General features: G+C 48.8%; 1 protein-coding gene across 2 annotated transcripts in view; it reads right to left on the bottom strand.

Moving 5' to 3' along the window:
• The window catches only part of HIP1R (huntingtin interacting protein 1 related), a 67,909-nt gene that overhangs the window by 14,279 nt on the left and 33,705 nt on the right, over positions 1-19,925 (bottom strand). The window contains exons 1-14 of one of the 2 annotated variants that reach the window (XM_056821837.1): positions 19,547-19,712; positions 18,180-18,260; positions 14,477-14,553; positions 13,253-13,314; positions 10,744-10,884; positions 8,308-8,365; positions 7,632-7,707; positions 7,020-7,160; positions 6,653-6,714; positions 4,484-4,556; positions 3,569-3,752; positions 2,873-2,961; positions 2,221-2,337; positions 1,743-1,844 (exon numbers count right to left, since the gene is read on the bottom strand). In XM_056821837.1, the coding sequence (XP_056677815.1) occupies positions 1,743-1,844; positions 2,221-2,337; positions 2,873-2,961; positions 3,569-3,752; positions 4,484-4,556; positions 6,653-6,714; positions 7,020-7,160; positions 7,632-7,707; positions 8,308-8,365; positions 10,744-10,884; positions 13,253-13,295 (1,086 nt within the window). In that variant the 5' untranslated portion in view covers positions 13,296-13,314; positions 14,477-14,553; positions 18,180-18,260; positions 19,547-19,712. Of the gene's footprint in view, positions 1-1,742; positions 1,845-2,220; positions 2,338-2,872; positions 2,962-3,568; positions 3,753-4,483; positions 4,557-6,652; positions 6,715-7,019; positions 7,161-7,631; positions 7,708-8,307; positions 8,366-10,743; positions 10,885-13,252; positions 13,315-14,476; positions 14,554-18,179; positions 18,261-19,546; positions 19,713-19,925 lie in introns of those variants that run through there. The other variant, XM_056821836.1, reaches the window with a different exon arrangement.

Below are 19,925 nucleotides of genomic sequence, written 5' to 3'. Positions count from 1 at the left end.
TGAAGTGACTTGCCCAAGGTCACCCAGCTAGGAAGTGTCTGAGGGCAGATTTGAACTCAGGAAGTGGAGTCTTTGTGCCTCTAGGTTTGGTGCTCTGTGCATTATGGTGGCACCTCGCTGCCCTGGGAATATATGTACATACACCTTACATAAATGTCTATCTAGTCTAGTCACTCTTTCCCTTATCAGAAGCAAGCCTCCTTATGAGCAGGGTCTATGAGGAGAATAACCAACATTTCTCCTGTGCTTTCTAGGTTCCTCACAACCAGAGGCTGCTCTCCTTTCCTTTCTGTACCCCCTGTGCTTGGTATGCAGCAGGCCATTAGCCAGGGCTTTTCTTCCATCCATCTATCCATCCATCATTTCATTAGAGCCTCCTTGGCCTTCACTGGCCAAGATGTCACGAAGGTAGAGAACTCCCTGCTGAGGAAACTTTCTACTAATGTGGGCTGCTCCCTTTTCTGCCATTCCAAAGGCTTGATGAGTCACCCAGGACAACGACAGATTCAGCTCATCTAATCGGTGTTCTTTAGAAGCAGGACTCGAACTCGGGTGTTCCTAACTCTGGGGCTGCCTCTCTGAGCTGAGTACTACAGATATTCCCATCATCCCTCTTATACCCATCTAGAGATACGTCTTGATTCTGTATTGTTATATAACAGCATAATATTATGTTGTTATAATAGGATAGGCTATGTAATGTTACAATAAACCACTCTATGTTTTTATACATAATATCATAGTCTTTATTCTATACTGTTATGTTTAGTATTGTTATACTGTGATAGGCTAATATTACACATTACAATCAATTAGTCTATGTTTTTAAACATAACTTCATCCCTATTTTATAAGTAAGGAAACTGAGAGAGGCTAAGAGGTTAAGTGTCTTGCTCACAGTCACACAGCTAGGAGGGATCCAGGGCAGGACTTGAATCCAGAGCAGGCCCTACAGGTTTTCTGGTCATCATTTTCCCAGTGAAGGAAGGGGTGGTTGAAAGAGCTTCAGGGGACTCAGCTAGACAGTTTCCAGGGTGGGATTTGAACCTGGGCCTTTCTGTCTCCACTTCCAGCACCTTCTCCCCCAAGCTAGGCCAGTCTTGTGTCTTCTAGCTGCCTAGCACAGAGCCCTCCAGCAGAGGGCGCTCCATACACACCCAATGAAAGCAAGATCTCCAGGGGAAGAGGGAAGCTTTCCAGCATCTTAGTCTTAATCTTAGTCTCCAGGATGTCCTGGCCAGAGCCAAAAAGGATGCCAAGTCCTTGGGGTAGGGCAAACCTTTGTGCTCTCATGGACGTGGATGGGAGAACTGGTGGCCATCAAACCCAATCCCTCTTTTTACAATGGGGAAACAGAGGCACAGAGGGGCAGTGACTATCACAGGATCCTAGATTTAGAGCTGAAAGCAGCCTTGAAGGTCTAGTTCAACAACTTCATTTAACCAATGAGGAAACTAAGGCACAGAGCCTGGACCCTAAGCACCACCGCCCTGTGTAACCTTCCCTAGTTCCCGATGAAAGAGTTTCCTCAAATCTGAGACACTCGCCAGTGTCCCTCCTGCCAGTGGTGCTTCTCTACCCACCTTATTTCCTCCCTAGAGACTTGATAAACCAACAGAGGAGTGCTGAGCCCCGACTCAGGAAGACCCGAGTTCAAATCCAGCCTCTTCTCTAGGAAAATCACTCAACTCCTCTTGAGGTGTGAAATGAGGAACAACAGCGTCCCTGTCGGGTTCTCCTACCTGCTCCTTGTGGCTCAGTGTCTCCTGAACCCGGACCAACTCCCCTGCTTTGGCCTCCAGCTCTCTCTTTAGCTTCTCCAGCTGGTAACTCTGGTCCTCGAGCTGGGATGGGACAATGTGTTACCCAGGGGAGCCAGGGGCCTCAGGAATGGGGGGAGAGCAGGGGCTGGCGCCACCGTTTGGGGTCTTTATTCAGTGTGGTCTAATCACAATCAGGGCAGGGGACAGTGCTCAGGGGCATCTCCTTATTGGGGGGCTCTCTAGAGGCAGGGGTTGTGTGTTGGGTGTCTGGGGTGCTGGGGGGCTGGGGAGGCATGGGAAAGGGAAGCAGCTCCTTATAGGGGGCTCTCCAGGAGCAGTGACTTAGTCGCTTCTCTCCTCTTGGTCTTGGGCTCGAGGGAAGGATTAGCCAGCCCCCTCCCCCGCCCCCCCCCCGGAACTGGGGTCCCCAGGGAGGGAGTGGGAGCAAGACACTTACCTTCATCTCCGACTCACGCTTGACCTGCTCCATCTGGAAGGCCAGCTGTTCCTTGACCCGGGCCACCTCCTCCTGGCTCTGCTGGGTCACGGTCAGCTGCTTGGCCGTATCTGCGTTCTGAGGTCAGACAGATCGCCACTGTCATCATCATCTAGAAAGCCTCCCACTTCCCAGACTTGGGTCAGCTCCAAAGGGAGGGTGTTTCATAAAAGCCTGCTGACTGACTGTGTGATAGACCCAGATTCTGCACGCTGCCTCCTCTTCTAGAAGGGAAGCTCTTTGAGGGCAAACTCCGATTTTTTATTGTATCAGTCCAAGAAGGGTAAGTGACTTGCCCAGAGTCACTCAGCTAAGAAGTGTTGAGGTCAGGTTTGAACTCAGGAAGATGAGTCTCCTTGCTTCCAGGCCCAGCACGCTGGCACCATCTAGCTCTCCCCTTTTGTCTTTCTCTGTATCCATGGTGCTTGGCACACAGTAGGCTCTTTACTGACCCAATGCCCAATTTTATTTTTTATTTATTTTTAATTAAAAATTTTTTTTTAAATTTTATTTATAGTTTGAAGCCACCCATCCAGTGACCAATGGAGGCCCAAGGGCCTGCCTGCTGCTCTTGGTTCTAGGGGTGCCCCCGGGGGGAGGGAGAGGCCTGTACCTTTCTGAGGAGCTCAGCGTGGGTGTTGATAAGCTCACTGTGTTTCTCCTTCAGCTTGTTGTAGCGGGCCTCGGTGGCACTGGCCTTCTCTAGAAAAAGGGGGCGAGGATGGCTTAGGAAGGGCAGGATGTGAGCCCCGCCTCCTCGCCTCCCCGCCCTGTGAAAATGACCACAGTGATATTAACAGAAACCCACTAAGATGGAGCCGGAGGCCCAGTGGCTGTAATGACTCATCTCCGGCTGGGACGAGGAAACGTGCCCCCTCACACGCCTTGATGGGGCACTTTAAGGCTTGCAAAGCCCTTCACAGAACTCCGTTACCTCGTGGGCTCCTGGGACCCGGGTGCTATTGTCACCAGGCCCACTCTACACGCCAGGAGACTGAGGCCCACAGATGAGCTTTGAATTCAGGCCTTCCTGACTCCCGAGTCTAAAGCTCCATTCACACTCCCTTCCCTTCTGCCCTTGTTTCCTTCTTTCCCTGCCCAGGGGCCCCCTATAGACACCCCCCTCCTATGGGCTCCTGGCTCCCTTCCTTCTGCCTCCCCGATCCCCTCTGGGGCAGGCCCTCGTCACGCCTGGATTACTGTGGGGCTGAGTGCTGACACTGCCCTGGCAGAGGGAGCCCTGCCTAGAGTGAGGCAGGGTCACGGGGCTGTCAAGGGGACCTCGGTGCAGCCCAGGGCCAGGACCTACTCTCGGCCTCCTGGTAGAGGCCCTGGGCCTTCTCCTGCTCCAGCCGGGCCTTCCTCAGTTGCTCCAGCTCGTCCCTCAGTTGCTCATTATCCACCAAAGCCTTCTGCTTCTGCTTCCGCTGCTCCTCCAGTTCAGCCTCCAGCCCGTTCACCTGGCCCTTCAGCTGCGTGATGTACCTCTGGGCCTGGTTGCGGCAGGGAAGGAGAGTCAGAGGTCCCTCAGGCCCCTCCTCCCTATGGCCCAAGGACCCAGCAGCCACCCAGTGACCCCGGGGCGGTGCCCTGGGCATCTCTTTCTGAAGCTATAGAGTGGGTGCTAGCCTGCGCTGGTAGAGGGAGTTTCCTCGCCTGGGAGGTCCCCAATGAAATTAAAACTCTAATCCTGAGTCCAATTATGATTTTAATTATAGATTGTTATGCAGTATCCATTAGGCCTGGGTCAGCTATTTTTTTAAAATACCCTCACCTTCCGTCTTAGAATCATTACTGTGTATTGGCTCCAAGGCAGAAGAGTGGTAAGGGCTAGGCAATGGGGGTCAAGTGACTTGCCCAGGGTCACACAGCTGAGAAGTCTGAGGCTAGATTTGAACCCAGGACTTCCCGTCTCTAGTCCTGGCTCTCCAACCCCCGATCCCATTCCCCTGTTCAACTCTTCATGACCTCATTTTGGGGGATTTCTTGGCAAAGATGCTGGAGTGGCTTAGCCATTTCCTTTTCTAGCTCATTTGACAGATGAGGAACCTAAGGCAAACATCGTTACGTGACTTGTCCAGGGTCACATAGCTAGTGAGTGTCTTGAGGCCAGATTTGAAGTCAGGTCTTCTGAACTCCAGGCCCCACACTAATTCATTGCACTATCTAGCTGCTCCATGATTATTGCGGTATTACAAATAACTCCCTATGGGGAAAAACTCACCTCCAGCTTGATCTTGTCAAGTTCAGCTCGGAGCATCTCGACCTCCCTCTTAAGGTTTTCAATCTGGAGGTCCCTGTGGGCACACCATGATCAGGCTACATTGGGGAGGTGCCCAAGGTAGGCGGCATTCAGACCCCATCCCAGCTGTGGGCTTGACCCTGAGCTCTTTGCTTCCCCCCCCCCCACGTTTCCTGTCTGTCTTCTCTCTCTGACCTTGTCAGCTCCCACAGGTTTAACCATCATCTCTACAAGGATGACTTTATAGATCTAGCCCCCGCCTCTCCCCTGAGCTTCAGTCCCCTCCTCAGTGGATATTTCAAACTGAGTATACTGGAGGCATTGTCCCCTCAATCTGTATGAGAGGGAAAGTGTGATCTCTGTCCCCCAACTCTCCTCTTTGTCAGGGGCATCACCATCCCTCAGGCTCACAGGCTCACCCTCAGTCTTGTTCTCACCCCTCAGAGCCCATCAGTTGTGAAATGTTGTTTCTCCTACCTCTGCCTCTCTTTCATCTTCTCTCCCTCTCTCTGTCCCTCTCTTTCTCCTCCATCTCTTCTCTGTCTCTCTCCTTCCCTCTCTGTTCCTTTTTTCTCTCTCATCTTCCTTTTCTCCATCTCTTGTCTCTCATCTTCTCTCCCTCTCTCTTCTCTCATCTTTTCTCCCTCTCTCTTCTGTCATCTTTTCTCCCTCTCTCTCTCTCCTCTCATCTTTTCTCCCTCTCTCTCTCTCCTCTCATCTTCTCTCCCTCTCTCTCTTCTCTCATCTTTTCTCCTTCTCTCTCTTCTCTCATCTTCTCTCCCTCTCTCTTCTCTCATCTTTTCTCCTTCTCTCTCTTCTCTCATCTTCTCTCCCTCTCTCTTCTCTCATCTTTTCTCCTTCTCTCTCTTCTCTCATCTTCCCTCCCTCTCTCCTCTCATCTTTTCTCCCTCTCTCTCATCTTCTCTCCCTCTCTCTTCTCTCATCTTCTCTCCCTCTGTCTCTCATCTTTTCTCACTCTCTTCTGTCATCTTTTCTCCCTCTCTCTCTTCTCTCATCTTTTCTCACTCTCTCTCATCTTCTCTCCCTCTCTTCTCTCATCTTTTCTCCCTCTCTCATCTTCTCTCATTCTCTCTCTCATCTTTTCTCCCTCTCTCTCCTCTCATCTTCTCTCCCTTTTTCTTCATCTCTTCTCTCTTCTCCCCTCTCTCTCTTTCCATCTCTCTATCTCTCTCCTTCCCTCCCCTCTTTTTCTTCTCTCACCCTCTCTCCTCCCTCTTACCATTCCTGTGACTTTACTGGTGTTAGGGATTCTCAAGGAGGAAACTCCCTCTCCCAATGACACTTGCTATCTAGCTTCTATTCTCTTGCCCAGCATCACACAGCTATTAAGTGTCTGAGGCCATATTTGAACCCACAATTTCCCATCTCCGGGTCTGACACCATCTATAGAGCTACCCAGCTGCCCCTCATGGCGGGCTCTTAACAAATGCCGGTTTCTTGGGCAAATGGTTAACTCGAAGGATTTCCCACGGTGTAGTGACTGCCCTGGTACCAGAACCACTAGTTATAGGCTCTGTATGCAAACGTATGAGAAATAATGTCCAGAATGGGGACCCCGTAAGATTCTTGGTCAGCAAATATTCAGCTATCATCCTTGTTCCCTATGTACCAGGGCGAGAAAATGGGCTCACACTCCACAGAAAGTTTTCTGACAAAAGCAAGGTCTTTGGTTAACAAACATTATGCTTAGGTAAGACATGAAAGTAACCCAAATCTCTCTCCCCAGATGTTCTGGTTGAAGCCCATTTCAATGGGCACTGGGTTTTTGTCTTACAATGCCCTTTTTCAGATCCTAAGGGGTATCTGGGATCTATCTCCCCACCCCCTGCCCTTCAGAGCACTGGAAGGAACCTCTCATAGTTAACCGAGTCCAACTGCCTCATTTTGCAGATGAAGAAACTGAGGCAAATACACTTAAGTGATTTGCCCACAGTCACAGAGCTACAAGTGCTTGAGAAAGGCTTTGAACTCGTCTTCCTGATTTTAAGTCCAATTCCCTATCCAATAAACCCTGGAAACACAGTTGCCTCCCCACTCAGCCTTCATCCTTCCAGACTGAAGGAAGAGACCTAATTGTAGCTCTGCCAGTGGAGTGTCCCCTCCTCTCCCCCGAGATTCTGGGCCCCTCACCTATCATCCTTCACTGTGCCATTGGGTGGTCCAAATGTCTGCTCGAAGAGGTCAGCCACCACCTAGGAAGAGTCAAATCAAACCACCAGGATGACTTTTATTTGACTTCGCATCACCCTCTCTGTGCCAGGAGAAGCCCAAGGGATAGTAGCAGAACCCACTCATTCATTCATTCACTCACTCACAGCCTCATTCATTCAACTGAACCAGCAGGGCCTTAGATGGGACCCTAAAGGATTAATTAATCCCTCGTGGGGTTATTCCAGCCTTCTCCTCTCCCCTTGCCAGAGCTGGGCCCTTTTTGCCATGGCCTTCCAAGCAGAAGAGCTCAAGCAGTGAGGGAAGCTGATGGCCCCCAGGCTCTTACCGGGGGTTCTCCAGCCGGGGGGCCAGAACTGATCTCAATGAGATTTTCTGGCTCCTCATCCTCAGGGGCTTCATCAGGGATCACAACCACTGGTTTGATGTGCTCGGCCAGAGCTGAGGCCCGCAGGAAATTGGGAGGACCCTGCGGGAGGACAAAGAAGACCCGATGCTCAGAAGGAGAGCCTCAGACTTGGAAGGGACCAAGTCCCATCTGAACAATCCTCTCCATCAGAGAAAAATCACTTCTCTTGGCTCTGTCTTCTAAGGCCCATCAGAACAAGGTCGACCCCTCTTGTGAGCAATATCCACTGGATATGTGAAGACGGCTCATGTGTCCCCAAAGTCTTCTCTTCTCCAGGCTAAGCAATCCCACAATCTTCGACAGACCTTCGTACAGCCTCCTCGCGGTCACTTGTCGCTCTCTGCTCCCCTAACCCTGCTGAGAACCTCCTGAACTGACCCATCCCGGCCGGGAGCCGAGAACCCAAGATCCATCCCAACTGCCTGCTTGGGGATCTCGGGGCACCACAATCAAATCCGCGAGCGAGGCTCGCACCCTTTTCAGCCTTTGCTAGGGGTCTATTCACACACTCAAGGAGAGGGACAACGATACCTCTGGCAGCCGAGGAATCTGGATGAGGCGTTTGAAGTAAAGCATGTCGGAGGCCCTTCGGAAGAAGTTTCTGAGGCTGTGGACAGGGAGAGGTTAGAGAGTGTCAGGTCAGGCCAGGGCGTGGCTTCTTAGCCTGGATTCTATGAACTAAAATTTAGAAATTTTAAATTTAAATTTAGAAATTTTTAATTTAAAATTTAGAAAATGTCCATTTTAAATTTAGAATTTAGAAAATTTTAATTTGAAAATTAAAATTAAAATTCTAAATTAAAAATTAAGTTTTAAAAATTAAAATAAAAACATTTAAATTTAAAAATCCATTTACAAATTATTTGGGGGGCAGATCCCAATTGATCATTTGAGGATGGAATGGGGGGATTGGGAAAGGCTTCCTGTGGGAGATGGCTTATAAACTAAGTCTCGACGGAAGCTGGTGGTTCTATGAGATGATAGTGAGGAGGGAGGAGGGTGTTCCAAAGGCAAGGACGGCTAAGTGCGAGGAACACCAAGCAGGTCTTTTGTACAAGGGCTGACCTCTCTCATCCCAGTGTCTCCCCCTTCCCAGAACCCCTGTGACAAGGAGTCGGGTCAGGCTCCAAAGAGGGCAATTCAGGCCACTTTTCTCAGGAAGGTGCCATAGGCCACTGCTGTTGTCTCTGGGCCTGCCTCCTGTTACCTGTGAAACTGCTCATGGAAACGATCCCTGTGACCCTGTAGTGTGTCAGCAGGCAGACCTGGGGGGCAAGAAGAATGCTTTATAGTCATTCACAAAACACAGCAAGGTTTCACGAATGTTATCTTCTTTAGATTACCTCCCCCATTTTATAGATCAGGAAAGTGATGCTCTAATAGATAAAGAAACAGACTAGCCTGCGGTCATGTGCCCAGTAAGTAGAGATGCCAGACACAGGAATTTCCTAAAAATCAGGAATGCTGACTTTAAGGAATTCCAGGTAATACAATATCCATTTTACAGATAATTAAGCTGAGGCTGAGAAGGGATCACAGAGTCAATAAGTGCCATTTGTTGTTGTTTTGACTCTTCCTGACCCCATTTGGGGTTTTCTTGATAAAGACACAGGAGTGTTTGCCATTTCCTTTTCCAGCTCATTTTACAAATGAGGAAACTGAGGCAAACAGGGTAAAGCAACTTGCCCAGAGTCACACAGCTAGTCTGCCATTTCCTTCTCCATATCATTTTATAGATGAGGAAACTGAGGCCAACAAGGTGAAGTTATTTACCCAGGGACACATAGCTGATTTGCCATTTCCTTCTCTGGCTCATTTTACAAATGAGGAAATTTCGGTAAAAAGAGTAGTGACTTGTCCAGGATCACACAGCTAGTAAGTGTCTGAGGCTGGTTTTGAACTCATGAAGAAGAGTCTTCCTGACTTTAGGCTCAGCATCTACTAGCATCTAGGGCCTGGCTGCCCTAGTATGTGCTAAACTGCTTTTCACTCCTTCTGTTATAGGAATTGGTCCTCTGGAGAGGGGAGAGGAATATGTGCCAGGACCTGAACCCAGGTCTTCTGACTCCAAGGCTGGCTCTCTATTATTAAGTCATGCTACATATGATAGAGTATTCATTATCCCCATTTTCTAGATCTAGACTCTGAGGCTGAGATGTTGACTGATCCCATCAGCAGTGGGATTTGAACCCAGGTCTTCCTGTCTGAAACAGTCCATCCATCCAGCTGTGAAGCTTTGCTGACTTACCACTCACTACTTGTCAAATTTGCTTTAGATTCCAAAGGCTTCATGTCACTTTCTAGGGAGCCCATGAGGGCAGAGAGGATGGGAGACCCCAACAGGAATCCACCTGGCCCCCCACATCTCCCTCCCCACCCTGCCCCTCTCCATCTCTGTAGAATAATATTTTATATAATAACAATAATAGGGAATAATGACAATCCCTTTAGGATTGGGCCTCTCGGAGGCCCAGGGCCTTTATCCAAGTTTGTCTCTACACTCAGTGACCACATGCGGACCTGGAAAAGAGCAATAACTTGGTCGTCACCTGGAAAAAAAAATCCCTCAACCTGTTGGCCAGGCAGGCGGGTCATCAATAACAACAGCAACAACAATAATAACAACTGCAGGGCTTTAAAGCTTGCAAAGTGCTTCGAGAGGCCATCTCCTTGGAGGCAGGGAGTCCAGGTACCTGGTGCCCCTTTTACAGATAAAAGCACAGGTTCCAGCAAAGGGAAGTGACCTGCCTTGGACCACACAGCAACTCTGTTCAGAGGCAGGATTCAAAGCTGGATCTGCCCTGATTCGGAGCCCAGAATTCTGTTTTGCGGCCTCCCACCCAGGAGGCGTTCAGGGAATGAATGTCTGTTGGACAGATGTCAACCTGTCAGCCAGTTTTTCAATTATTCACTCGTTCCTCCAGGAAATACTTATTACTCGTTGGGGATGACGGGAGATGGTGGGGATGCAGGAGGAATAAAAATGGTAGCTGATTCCTAGTTGTCTTTGGAAGGCATTATGCAAATTTAGAAAACCATATTAATTAATTAAGAAAGAATAAATGCTTGGCTTTATTATTATGGTTGAGTCATTCATTCATGAATATTAATAAAGTTGTTAATAATATTAAAACCAAGCCTTTAAAATGAGTCTGCAATTTGTGAGTTCCCGCTGATGGCTTTGTGGTTAGTTTGTGAGGAGCAGGAAGAGAAACCTCAGGCCCTCAAAGGGTTAAAATAATAAGGTGGCCCCAAATCATCTTTTTTTTTTTAAACCCCTACCTTCCATCTTAGCATGGATACTAAGTATTAATTCCAAGGCAGAAGAGCAGTAAGGGCAGGGCAATGGGAGTTAGTGACTTGTCCAAGGTCACACAGCTAGAAATATCTAGGGCCATATATATTTGAACCCAGGATCTCCCTTTCCCAGGCATGGCTCTCCATCCACTGAGTCAGCTAGTTGCCCCCCAGATCATCTACAAAGTGGAAAATCCACAAGTGAGGCCAGCAGGAGCTCCCTGGGATCTGGCTGAACGGAAAGGCTCTCATTGGGCCTTGAACCATGTCCCGAGAGCCGCTGCTTTCATGGAGGGGCAGAGAGGAGGCAGGAAGGCTGAGGGACAGACAGAAGGGAAGGACTCACAGGAGTGCAGTTTGAACATGAGCTTGACCGTGTAATGGTAGAGGTGGCTGCAGTCCTGGATCACTTGGATGAGCGGGGCCAGGCGGCACTGGCCCGATGCCATCTGAGACACGGCAATGGCGGTGTTGAGCTGTCGGAACACTGACGGGAGAAAGCCTTAGTAAGAGGAGGCAGGGACTGGTTGGAGGGCTCCCCAGATTCTGTCCCTAGAGCTGGTAGGGACCTCCTAGAGTCTAATGCCCGAATTTTACAGGAGGAAACTGAAGCTCAGGGAAACCAAGTGACTCATCTGTCACAGGATGTGGGATCTCAAGCTGGTGGGGATCTCATCAAATCTCTCATTTTACAGAGGAGGAAACTGAGGCTCAGGGAAATGAAGTGACTCATCTGTCACAGGATGTGGGATCTCAAGCTGGTGGGGATCTCATCAAATCTCTCATTTTACAGAGGAGGAAACTGAGGCTCAGGGAAATGAAGTGACTCATCTGTCACAGGATGTGGGATCTCATCAAATCTCTCATTTTACAGAGGAGGAAACTGAGGCTCAGGGAAATGAAGTGACTCATCTGTCACAGGATGTGGGATCTCAAGCTGGTGGGGATCTCATCAAAGTCCTCATTTTACAGAGGAGGAAACTGAGGCTCAGGGAAATGAAGTGACTCATCTGTCACAGGATGTGGGGTCTCAAGCTGGTGGGGATCTCATCAAATCTCTCATTTTACAGAGGAGGAAACTGAGGCTCAGGAAGTTTAGTGTCTCATTCAAAGCCACACAGGTAATCCATGAAGCCAGGTCTTTCTAACTCCAAGCCCAGTGTGTGCCTCAGGGTTTGGGGGTCCTGGCTTCCAGGCTGTCTGCAAGATGTTAAAGAGGGGCAGACGGACGCTTCGGTCCCCGGGTCAGCCTTCCTCAGAGACATTCGAGAACCAGAATAGCGACTCCAGATCGAGCATTCTTTCCACAGACCATCGGCCGGGGATCGGCTGAACCAGGCAGCCTCAGAGGGTTGACCTGTGATTCTGCCCGTGTCTACCAGGCCGCTTGGGCCACCCTCGGGAACCCAGAGGAGGATGAGCCTAACTTTGCCAGGCTGGAGAGGACAGAGCTGGGAGCAAAGGTCGGGAGGGCCGCAAGTGGTCAATAAATATTGATTACTACGTGCCAGGCTCTGCGCCAAGTGCTGGAGATCTGGGGTCGATGAGGACCAAGTTGCCCACAGTCTGCGTATTCCTAGTGGCTGACTTGGGACGTTGTGGGCTCCCTTCATGGGAGGTCATCAAGCAGAGGCCGGACGGAAGATGGCTTATCGGGTATATTACAGAGTAGAATTCCCAGCCAGGGACAGGTGGAACAAGACCTCTGGGGATTCTGCTCCAAGGCCTAGGGGTCAGCCAACCAGACAGCTCCCACAAACTGCGCTCTCCATCCCCCGGCCCACCTCGGCCCCTTCCCTCCTTTTTTTTTTTAACAATATTTTATTTGGTCATTTCCAAACATTATTCATTGGAGACAAAGATCATTTTCTTTTTCTCCCCCCCTGCCCTCCTTTTTAAAACAAAACGGAATCATCCAAAACGGCTTTGAGGAGGCCACCAAAAATAAACAAACAACAAAACACAATTACTCTTTCCGGGCAGGCCGGTGAAACTATGGGGGCTTCCTGCCAGGGCTGCAGCTACCTCTCGGCCCGGGAAAGTCTGAGCCTGGTCAGGAAGGGTGCCTCCCGCTAGGGACAGAGGAAGGGAATGAGCCAGCCCCCAGGCCCCTTGCCCTCTCTAGCTCTGTCGTTCTCTCCATCTCTGTCTCTCTGTCTTTATGGGATGGAAGAAACAGGTACAAATATAGTTGTTGGAGGAGCTGAATAAGATATTAAAATATATATATATATATATATGCATTCTCTCATTGGGATAGCGTTTTAAGATTTACAAAGCCCTTTACAAAGGTTCTCTCGTTTGGTTCTCAGAATAACCCTAAGAGGTAGATGCTATTATTATCCCCATTTTATAGATGAGGAAACAAAGGCAGAGTCACACAGCTAAGGAAGTGTATGAGGCAGGATTTAGCTACTTTATCTTGCCACCCTCTGTGGTAGGGGCTATTATTATCCCCATTCTACAGATGAGGAAAATGGAGGCATTCACCCCTGGCCTTCCTTTCTCCAAGTCACCAGCACGGAAGTTCCACAGCTTGTCTGCTTGGCTGGAGGCCTGGAGGAGTAACCTGCATGTCTCTGTCTGAGTCTGGGAGGGAGAGCAGAGCAGCACAGTGGTTGCCACTTGGAGAAATGTTGCCCAGGGAGGCACCTCGGTGGGAATCTGCCCTCCTTTCCCTGGGCCTCAGATCCTCCCTGGCTGCAGGACGAAGCTCACAGGGCTGGCAACCTGCCCTCTTTCCTTCTCTCCTGCTCCTACTCAAGTCCAACTCTGGCAGTCTGGGAAATTCCACCCAAAGCCCAGATCGCCTTCCTCTCCTGGGGGGTGGGGTGGGGGAGATGATGACAACTCACCTGATTCTGAGAGTTTCAGCTCACAGTCCATATAATCAAACATCTCCACGGTGAGCTGGAAGCTAAAGGCCAAGAGAGAGACGAGAACGGGCTGGGGGGAGGACAGGCTGGGTGGCATAGTCTATGGGGGGCTGGGGGTGCAAGATGGAGGACGGGAAGGGACCTTGGGGTCATCTGGCCCAATTCTGTCATTTTGCAGAGGAGGAAACTGAAGGTTAATTTAAAAAAAAAAATTTTTTTTAAAAACCCTTACTTTCCGTCTTGGAGTCAATACTGTGTATTGGCTCCAAGGCAGAAGAGTGGTAAGGGCTAGGCAATGGGGGTCAAGTGACTTGCCCAGGGTCACACAGCTGGGAAGTGTCTGAGGCCAGATTTGAACCCAGGACCTCCCATCTCTAGGCCTGGCTCTCAATCCACTAAGCTACCCAGCTGCCCCCTGAAGGTTAATTGATTTGTCCAAAAATTATATGGGGACCACGTGGCTGAGCTGAGGTCATTAGTCAGAACCCATGATTCCAAATATGGGGCTCTTTGTACCAAGCTAGGCTGCATCACACTTAGGAAACACACTTATGGTAGAAACCTGCCATGCTTCCTGAAAAATGGCCAGTTTTAGCCCCAAAGAAGAGCCCCAGTCATCATCATCACCATCGTTTTATGGTTCCAAAGGGTTTATAAATAGGATCTCATTTGGTCCTCATACCAACCTTGAAGGTAGGTGTGATGGTTTATCCCCACTTTACAGATAAGAAAACTGAGGCAGAGCAAGGGTGTGACTTGCCCACAGTCACACAGTTAGGAAGCAGGCCAGGCAGAATAATAAAAGAGCTCCTCCTGACTCCAAGTCTAGCATCATTCTCCTTTTTGGGGCTTAGTGCAATCTAGTCTGAAGCCAAAGAACTGACCACAGTAGTGGGTTCAATTCTCTTGGCACCATTAGCCACGTGTGTCAAGAGAGACTGAAGAGGTCTATAGGAATGGCTTAGAGGGAAGCTCTGAAGTTCCCTGTGACAACAACCAGGGGAGAACCTGGGGGAAGCCGTCCATTTGGGAAGATGAATGAGTGGGCCCATAAATACGTCTGGATGACTGATGAGCTCATCATCCATCACTTCCTTCTGTCTCAGAAGCTGTGCTCCCATAGAAGTTCCCCCATCCCTGCCCTACCCCAGGCCTTCAACCTCCCCCTTGGTGGCCAAATCCCAGAACCCTTAGCACACTCACATGTTGTTGACATCTGTTCCAGCTGCCTTTTCTAGCACCTCATCGGTCACCTCCAGGCCTGGGGGGAATTGTGGATGCTGTCAGAGAAAGGAAGGGGGAGGGAGAGAGAAAAAGACAGGGGAGGGAGAGGGAGAGAGAGGAGGTGGGAGGGAAGGAAAGAAAGGAAAAGGAAAGGGAGGAAGGGAGAGAGAGGGAGAAAGGAAAGGAGGAAAGGAGAGAGGGAAGGAAGGAGAGTAAGAGGAGAGGAGAGAGAGAGAGGGAGGGAAGGAGAGTAATAGTAGGAGGGAGAGAGAGGGAAGGAGAAAGGAAGTAGGGAGGGAGAGAAAGAAAAAGAAAGAGAAGAGAGGAAGGAAAAGAGAGGGAGAGAGGGAGAAAGGAGGAGGAAAGAAGAGAAATAGAAGGAAAGGAAAGGGAGAAGAGGGAGAGAGAGAGGGGGGGAGAGGGGGGGGGGAGAGAGAGAGAGAGAGAGAGAGAGAGAGATCAGGCTGTGACTCAGAAACCTCCCAGCCACTCTTCCAGCCTACATCATTGGGAAGGAGACCTGGCTTCATCCCAAATCTCATCTGCCTCTTGGGCAGCTCCAGCAGGAGAAACCACTGTATTGGCTTATTGGCTCCCACAGCCAATCGAGGTTGGGAAGGAAGTGCACGCTAACCAGGAGGGTCAGATGAGACGCCAGGAAGGACATCCAGATTCTAAATCACACCTGGAATTTCTTCCTGGGCCAAGTGCAGGCTCTTAAAATAACTACAATAAATTCAATCCAACAAACATTTCCTGAGGCAGGATGAGCCCAGTAGGGACTGCCCCCTCCTTCATAATTCTTGAACATCTCTTGCCTGGATCAGCCCATCCATCTCCCACCTTCCCGAATTTGCACAGGATGGGCCCCACATGTGTACGGCTCTCCCTCTTCACCTTCACTTCTTAGACTCCCTTCCAAAGCTCCGCTCAAATACTACCTTCGATGGGAGGTTCTGATTTCCCCAGTCATTAACATCTCCCCCCATCCTGCCAAACAAAACAACATCCTTCCATCTCTTCTGCACCACCTTCAACATGAAGCTTTCCCTGCAAGTGCTCCCCCTTCCAAAGACCTCATGTTTCATTACTTTGTAGATATCTTATTTATTCTGTATTTGGGGCAGTTAGGTGGCTCAGCAGATAGAGCCCTGGGCCTGGCATCAGGTAAACCTGAGTTCAAATCTAGCTGTACCTCCAGCCATATCACTGATGGGTTTATACCCCAACGAGATAATAAGGGGAAAGACATATAAAAATATTCATAGCTGCGCTCTGTGTTGGCAAAAAATTGGAAAATGAGGGGATGCCCCTTAATTGGGGAATGGCTGAACAAATTATGGTATATGTTGGTGATGGAATACTATTGTGCTGAAAGCAATAATGACCTGGAGGGATTCCATGTGAACTGGAAAGACCTCCAGGAAGTGATGCAGAGTGAAAGGAGCAGAACCAGGAGAACATTGTACACAGAGACTGATACACTGTGGCACAATAGAATGTAATGGACTTCTCTACTAGCAACAATGCAATGACCCAGGACAATTCTGAGGGACTTATGAGAAAGATACTATCCACATCCAGAGGAAGAACTGTGGGAGCGGAAACACAGAAGAAAAACAACTGCTTGATCACACGGGTGGATGGGGATATGACTGGGGATGTAGACTCTAAATGAACATCCATCAACAACATGGAAATAAGTTCTGATGAAGGACACATGTGGTACCCAGTGGAATTGTGCGTCAGCTACGGGAAGGAATGGGGAGAGGGGAGGGAGGAAAGGAATATGATTCTTGTAAATAAGGAATAATGTTCTAAATTGACTAAATAAAATGAAAAAAACAAAAAAATTGTTTAAAAAATAATAAAAAATAAAATGGAGATGATCATGCTAGTACCTTCTTCCTAGGACTGTTGTGCGCAGGAGATGAAATGCTAATTTTTAAAGCCTTTAGCATACTCTGGTTTCTCTTCAGATCGTATAAATCTTTCGCCTTTTAAAGCCTTTAGCACAGTGCCTGACATGCGATTGGCACTACTACATTAGAAGACAAATTCCACTGGGGTAGGGGCTTAGGAGAGGGACAGACATAGATCCTGGGACCCTAGCATGTGGCTATTGGGGGGCCAGCCAGGATGGTGGCTGGGAGGACCTCCTCTGGTAAGGCTGAGAAGGGAGGGGAGGGGCATGACTAATCATTCTTGTTAACTGGCTGCTAAACTCAGTCATTTCTGGGCAAGTGCTATTCATGCCCTATACATTTCAGCACCATGGGAAAAGCCCCGGCTGTCTCACCCTGGTTACAACTTTGGCTTCATGTACTTATCAGCCTAAGGTTGTTTTATTCCACTTATCAGGCATGCTAATGGGGAGGGGGGCACTGATTAGAAGTATAATGGGGACTTTCAGGACGTGTTGAAACAAATTTACCAATAGAAAATAATTTAAAGGCTTGAGAAGCAAAAAAACAACAACAACAAAAAACAACCCCCCAAACCTGGCTATTATACAAAGCTCCTTGTGAGGCTAGAGAAAACTAGAGAAAACAAAGGGGGAAAAAATAAGAGAATTCTTCTCAGACAACTTAGAATCAAATAGAACAAGATGACAGTACTGTGGATGTAGAGCTGGAAGGGGCCTCACAGACGGGGAAACTGAGACAAGTAATTTGCCAAGGATACACAGTATGGGGAGGGATTCGATCCTAGGCTTTCCTGATTCTTACGTCCAGCACTATCTCTACTCCAAGTGGAGTCAGGAAGATCTGGGTTTGAATGTGACCACAGACACATTAACTGATTCTGGGCAAGACATTTCAGTTCTCTCAGACTCAGTTTCTTCAATTCTAACATGGGGATTTTATATAATTTATTATATATTATCATATAGTATAATTTATATTATTTATTTTATATATAGTATGATATAATACATATGTATATATATATATATATCAACCAAGATCATAAGCTCCCAGCATGGTACCCAGCACACAGTAGGCCCTAATAAAGGCTTGTTTCCTTCCCAGCCCCTGAACCTGTCTGAATGCTGGGGAATGGGTTCAATTACTTTTCCCCAACCAGTACCAGCATGTCGCCTTGATTGGGAGAGCACGCCAAAACATCTGTCTACATTCACATCCCTTTGTTGACATCTAACTGAGGGTGTGGGTGTGCGGAGCACAAAGGGGCTGAAGATGAAGCCTGTTGGAAGGCTATCCCTTGAACCACCCCCAACCCCTGAAATTAGGCCAAGGGAGACTCTGCTCCCCCCCATATTCTTATCTAAGAGTCTCTAAAATTACAGTGAGGGAGACCCCATCAAGACCTCTGCCCTCTGCTCTTATCTGTGAGCCCCTGAAATTAGAGGGAGGAGACCCCATCAAGACCTCTGCCCTCTGCTCTTATCTGTGAGCCCCTGAAATTAGAGGGAGGAGACCCCATCAAGACCTCTGCCCTCTGCTCTTATCTGGGAGCCCCTGAAATTAGAGGGAGGGGGAGGAGACCCCATCAAGACCTCTGCCCCCTGCTCTTATCTGGGGGCCCCTGAAATTAGACAAAGGAGGCACTGCCAGGACCTCTGCCCCCTTCTCTTATCTTGGAGCTCCTAAACGTAGACCAAGAAGACCCTGCCAGGCCCTCTCCCTCTGGGCTCCAGGATTCTATAAAGCCCAATTACCTTGAGATGGAAGGAGATCTTAGTCAGCAGAAGTTTGGTATAAATAGTCACAAGGTGTCCATAGCGGTCATGTAGGTGGCCCTGCCAAGAGAAAAGGCACACAGAGCTGGACAAATGGCAGAACAATACAGGGCTGGGAGAACTTCTAGCAGATACGAGGAGGTCAGAGGAACCTGGGAGGACATGGATTAACTGAAGCTGGGAGAAGTAATTCATTCAATGATCCCATGAAGGTACAAGAAAACAGCCCCAACAGAGCCCAGTCTCTGCAGGTGCTAACAGCAACTTCTGGGGATAAGAGTGAATTGAGTCCCTCTCCTCTTCCCAGAAAGGTGGTGGAAGAAGGGGATGGAATGAGGCATCCATTTTCAGATTTGCCTGGCCAATGGTTGACTTCCTTTGTCTTATCTAGCTAGACTTCCTGCTTACAAGGTTACAAGGGAGGGCTCTCTGGGCAGAGAGAGAGAGAGAGAGAGAGAGAGTGTAGGGAGTCATTTGGGCAATGATGTAAAAATAATATATACACATTTAACACATAAATACATGCAAACACAACACATATAATATATATGTATATTTAATGTATATATACACATATATGCAGATAGAAAGAGGAAGGGGGAGAGTATACATGGAAGGAGGGAGAGGGAGGGAAGTAAGGAAGGGAGAGGAGGGGGAAAGGAAAGAGGGAGGGAGGGAAGAAGGAAGGAAAGAAGGAAAGGAAGGAAAGAATGAAGGAAGGAGGGAAGAAGGAAGGAAGGAGGGAAAGAAAGAGGAAGGAGAGAAGGAAGGAAGGAGGGAAGGAAAGAGGAAGGAAAGAGGGAAGAAGGAAGGAAGGGAAACAAGGAAGGAAAGAAGGAAGAGAAGAAGGGAAGGAAGGGAAGGAGAAGGGAAAGGAGGGAGGAATAAGAGGGAAGGAGGGAGGGACAGAGGGTGAGAAGAAGAGGGAGGAAGGAAGGAAGATGGAAAGTAAGGAAGAGAGGGAGGAAAGGAAGAAGAAAAGAGAAATAGACTGGGCCTATGATTTCACTGGTTTAGGGAACCCCCAATAAGGAATCTCCTTCTACCAGTCAGAACTTTGCTTGTAGCTCAGGCTCAGAGCTATCTGAAGCCATTCAGTCCACAAGTCTACTATGTGCCAGGCCCTGTGCTAACATTGAGAATATAAAGAGAGGCAAAAAAACCAACAACAACTACTAAAGCTCCATACAAAAAACCAAAACTCCAGCTCTACGGAGTTCACAGCCCAGAGGGGGACTCGACATGCAAGTGACTATGCCCAGAGAAGCTAAGCCCAGGGTAAACTGGAGGCCATGTCGGAGGGAAGGCAGCACTAGCATTAAGGAGACCTTGGAGAGGCTTCTTACAGAAGGGGTTTGAGCTGGGCCTTGAAGGAAGCCAGGAAGCAGAGAGGAGGGAGAACATTCCAGGCCTGGGAGACAGCCACCGAAGTGCTGAGACTTGGCCAGGATCACATAATTATCATGTGTTAGAGGCAGGACTCAAATCCAGAAGGGCCTGGTTTTAAGGCTGACTCTACAAAGTCACGCCACCTAGACAAACAAGTACATTAAAACAAAAACAAGAAAAGAAGTCCCAGGGACCAGAACGAGTTAGCCTGGGACTGGATCTGGACAAGAACTTCAGGAGACAGAAGATGACATCATGCCTTAAAAGGCCAATTTACAAATTCAGCTACTGAGTCAGAGATGGGGAAATGAATGCAGTCAAACGACTGGCAGTTAT

The sequence above is a fragment of the Monodelphis domestica genome, chromosome 3 (genome assembly GCF_027887165.1).
Source record: "Monodelphis domestica isolate mMonDom1 chromosome 3, mMonDom1.pri, whole genome shotgun sequence".
Lineage (NCBI taxonomy): Eukaryota > Metazoa > Chordata > Mammalia > Didelphimorphia > Didelphidae > Monodelphis > Monodelphis domestica.
Note: the sequence above shows the minus strand (reverse complement) of the source record. Positions and strands in the feature narration are given on the sequence as shown.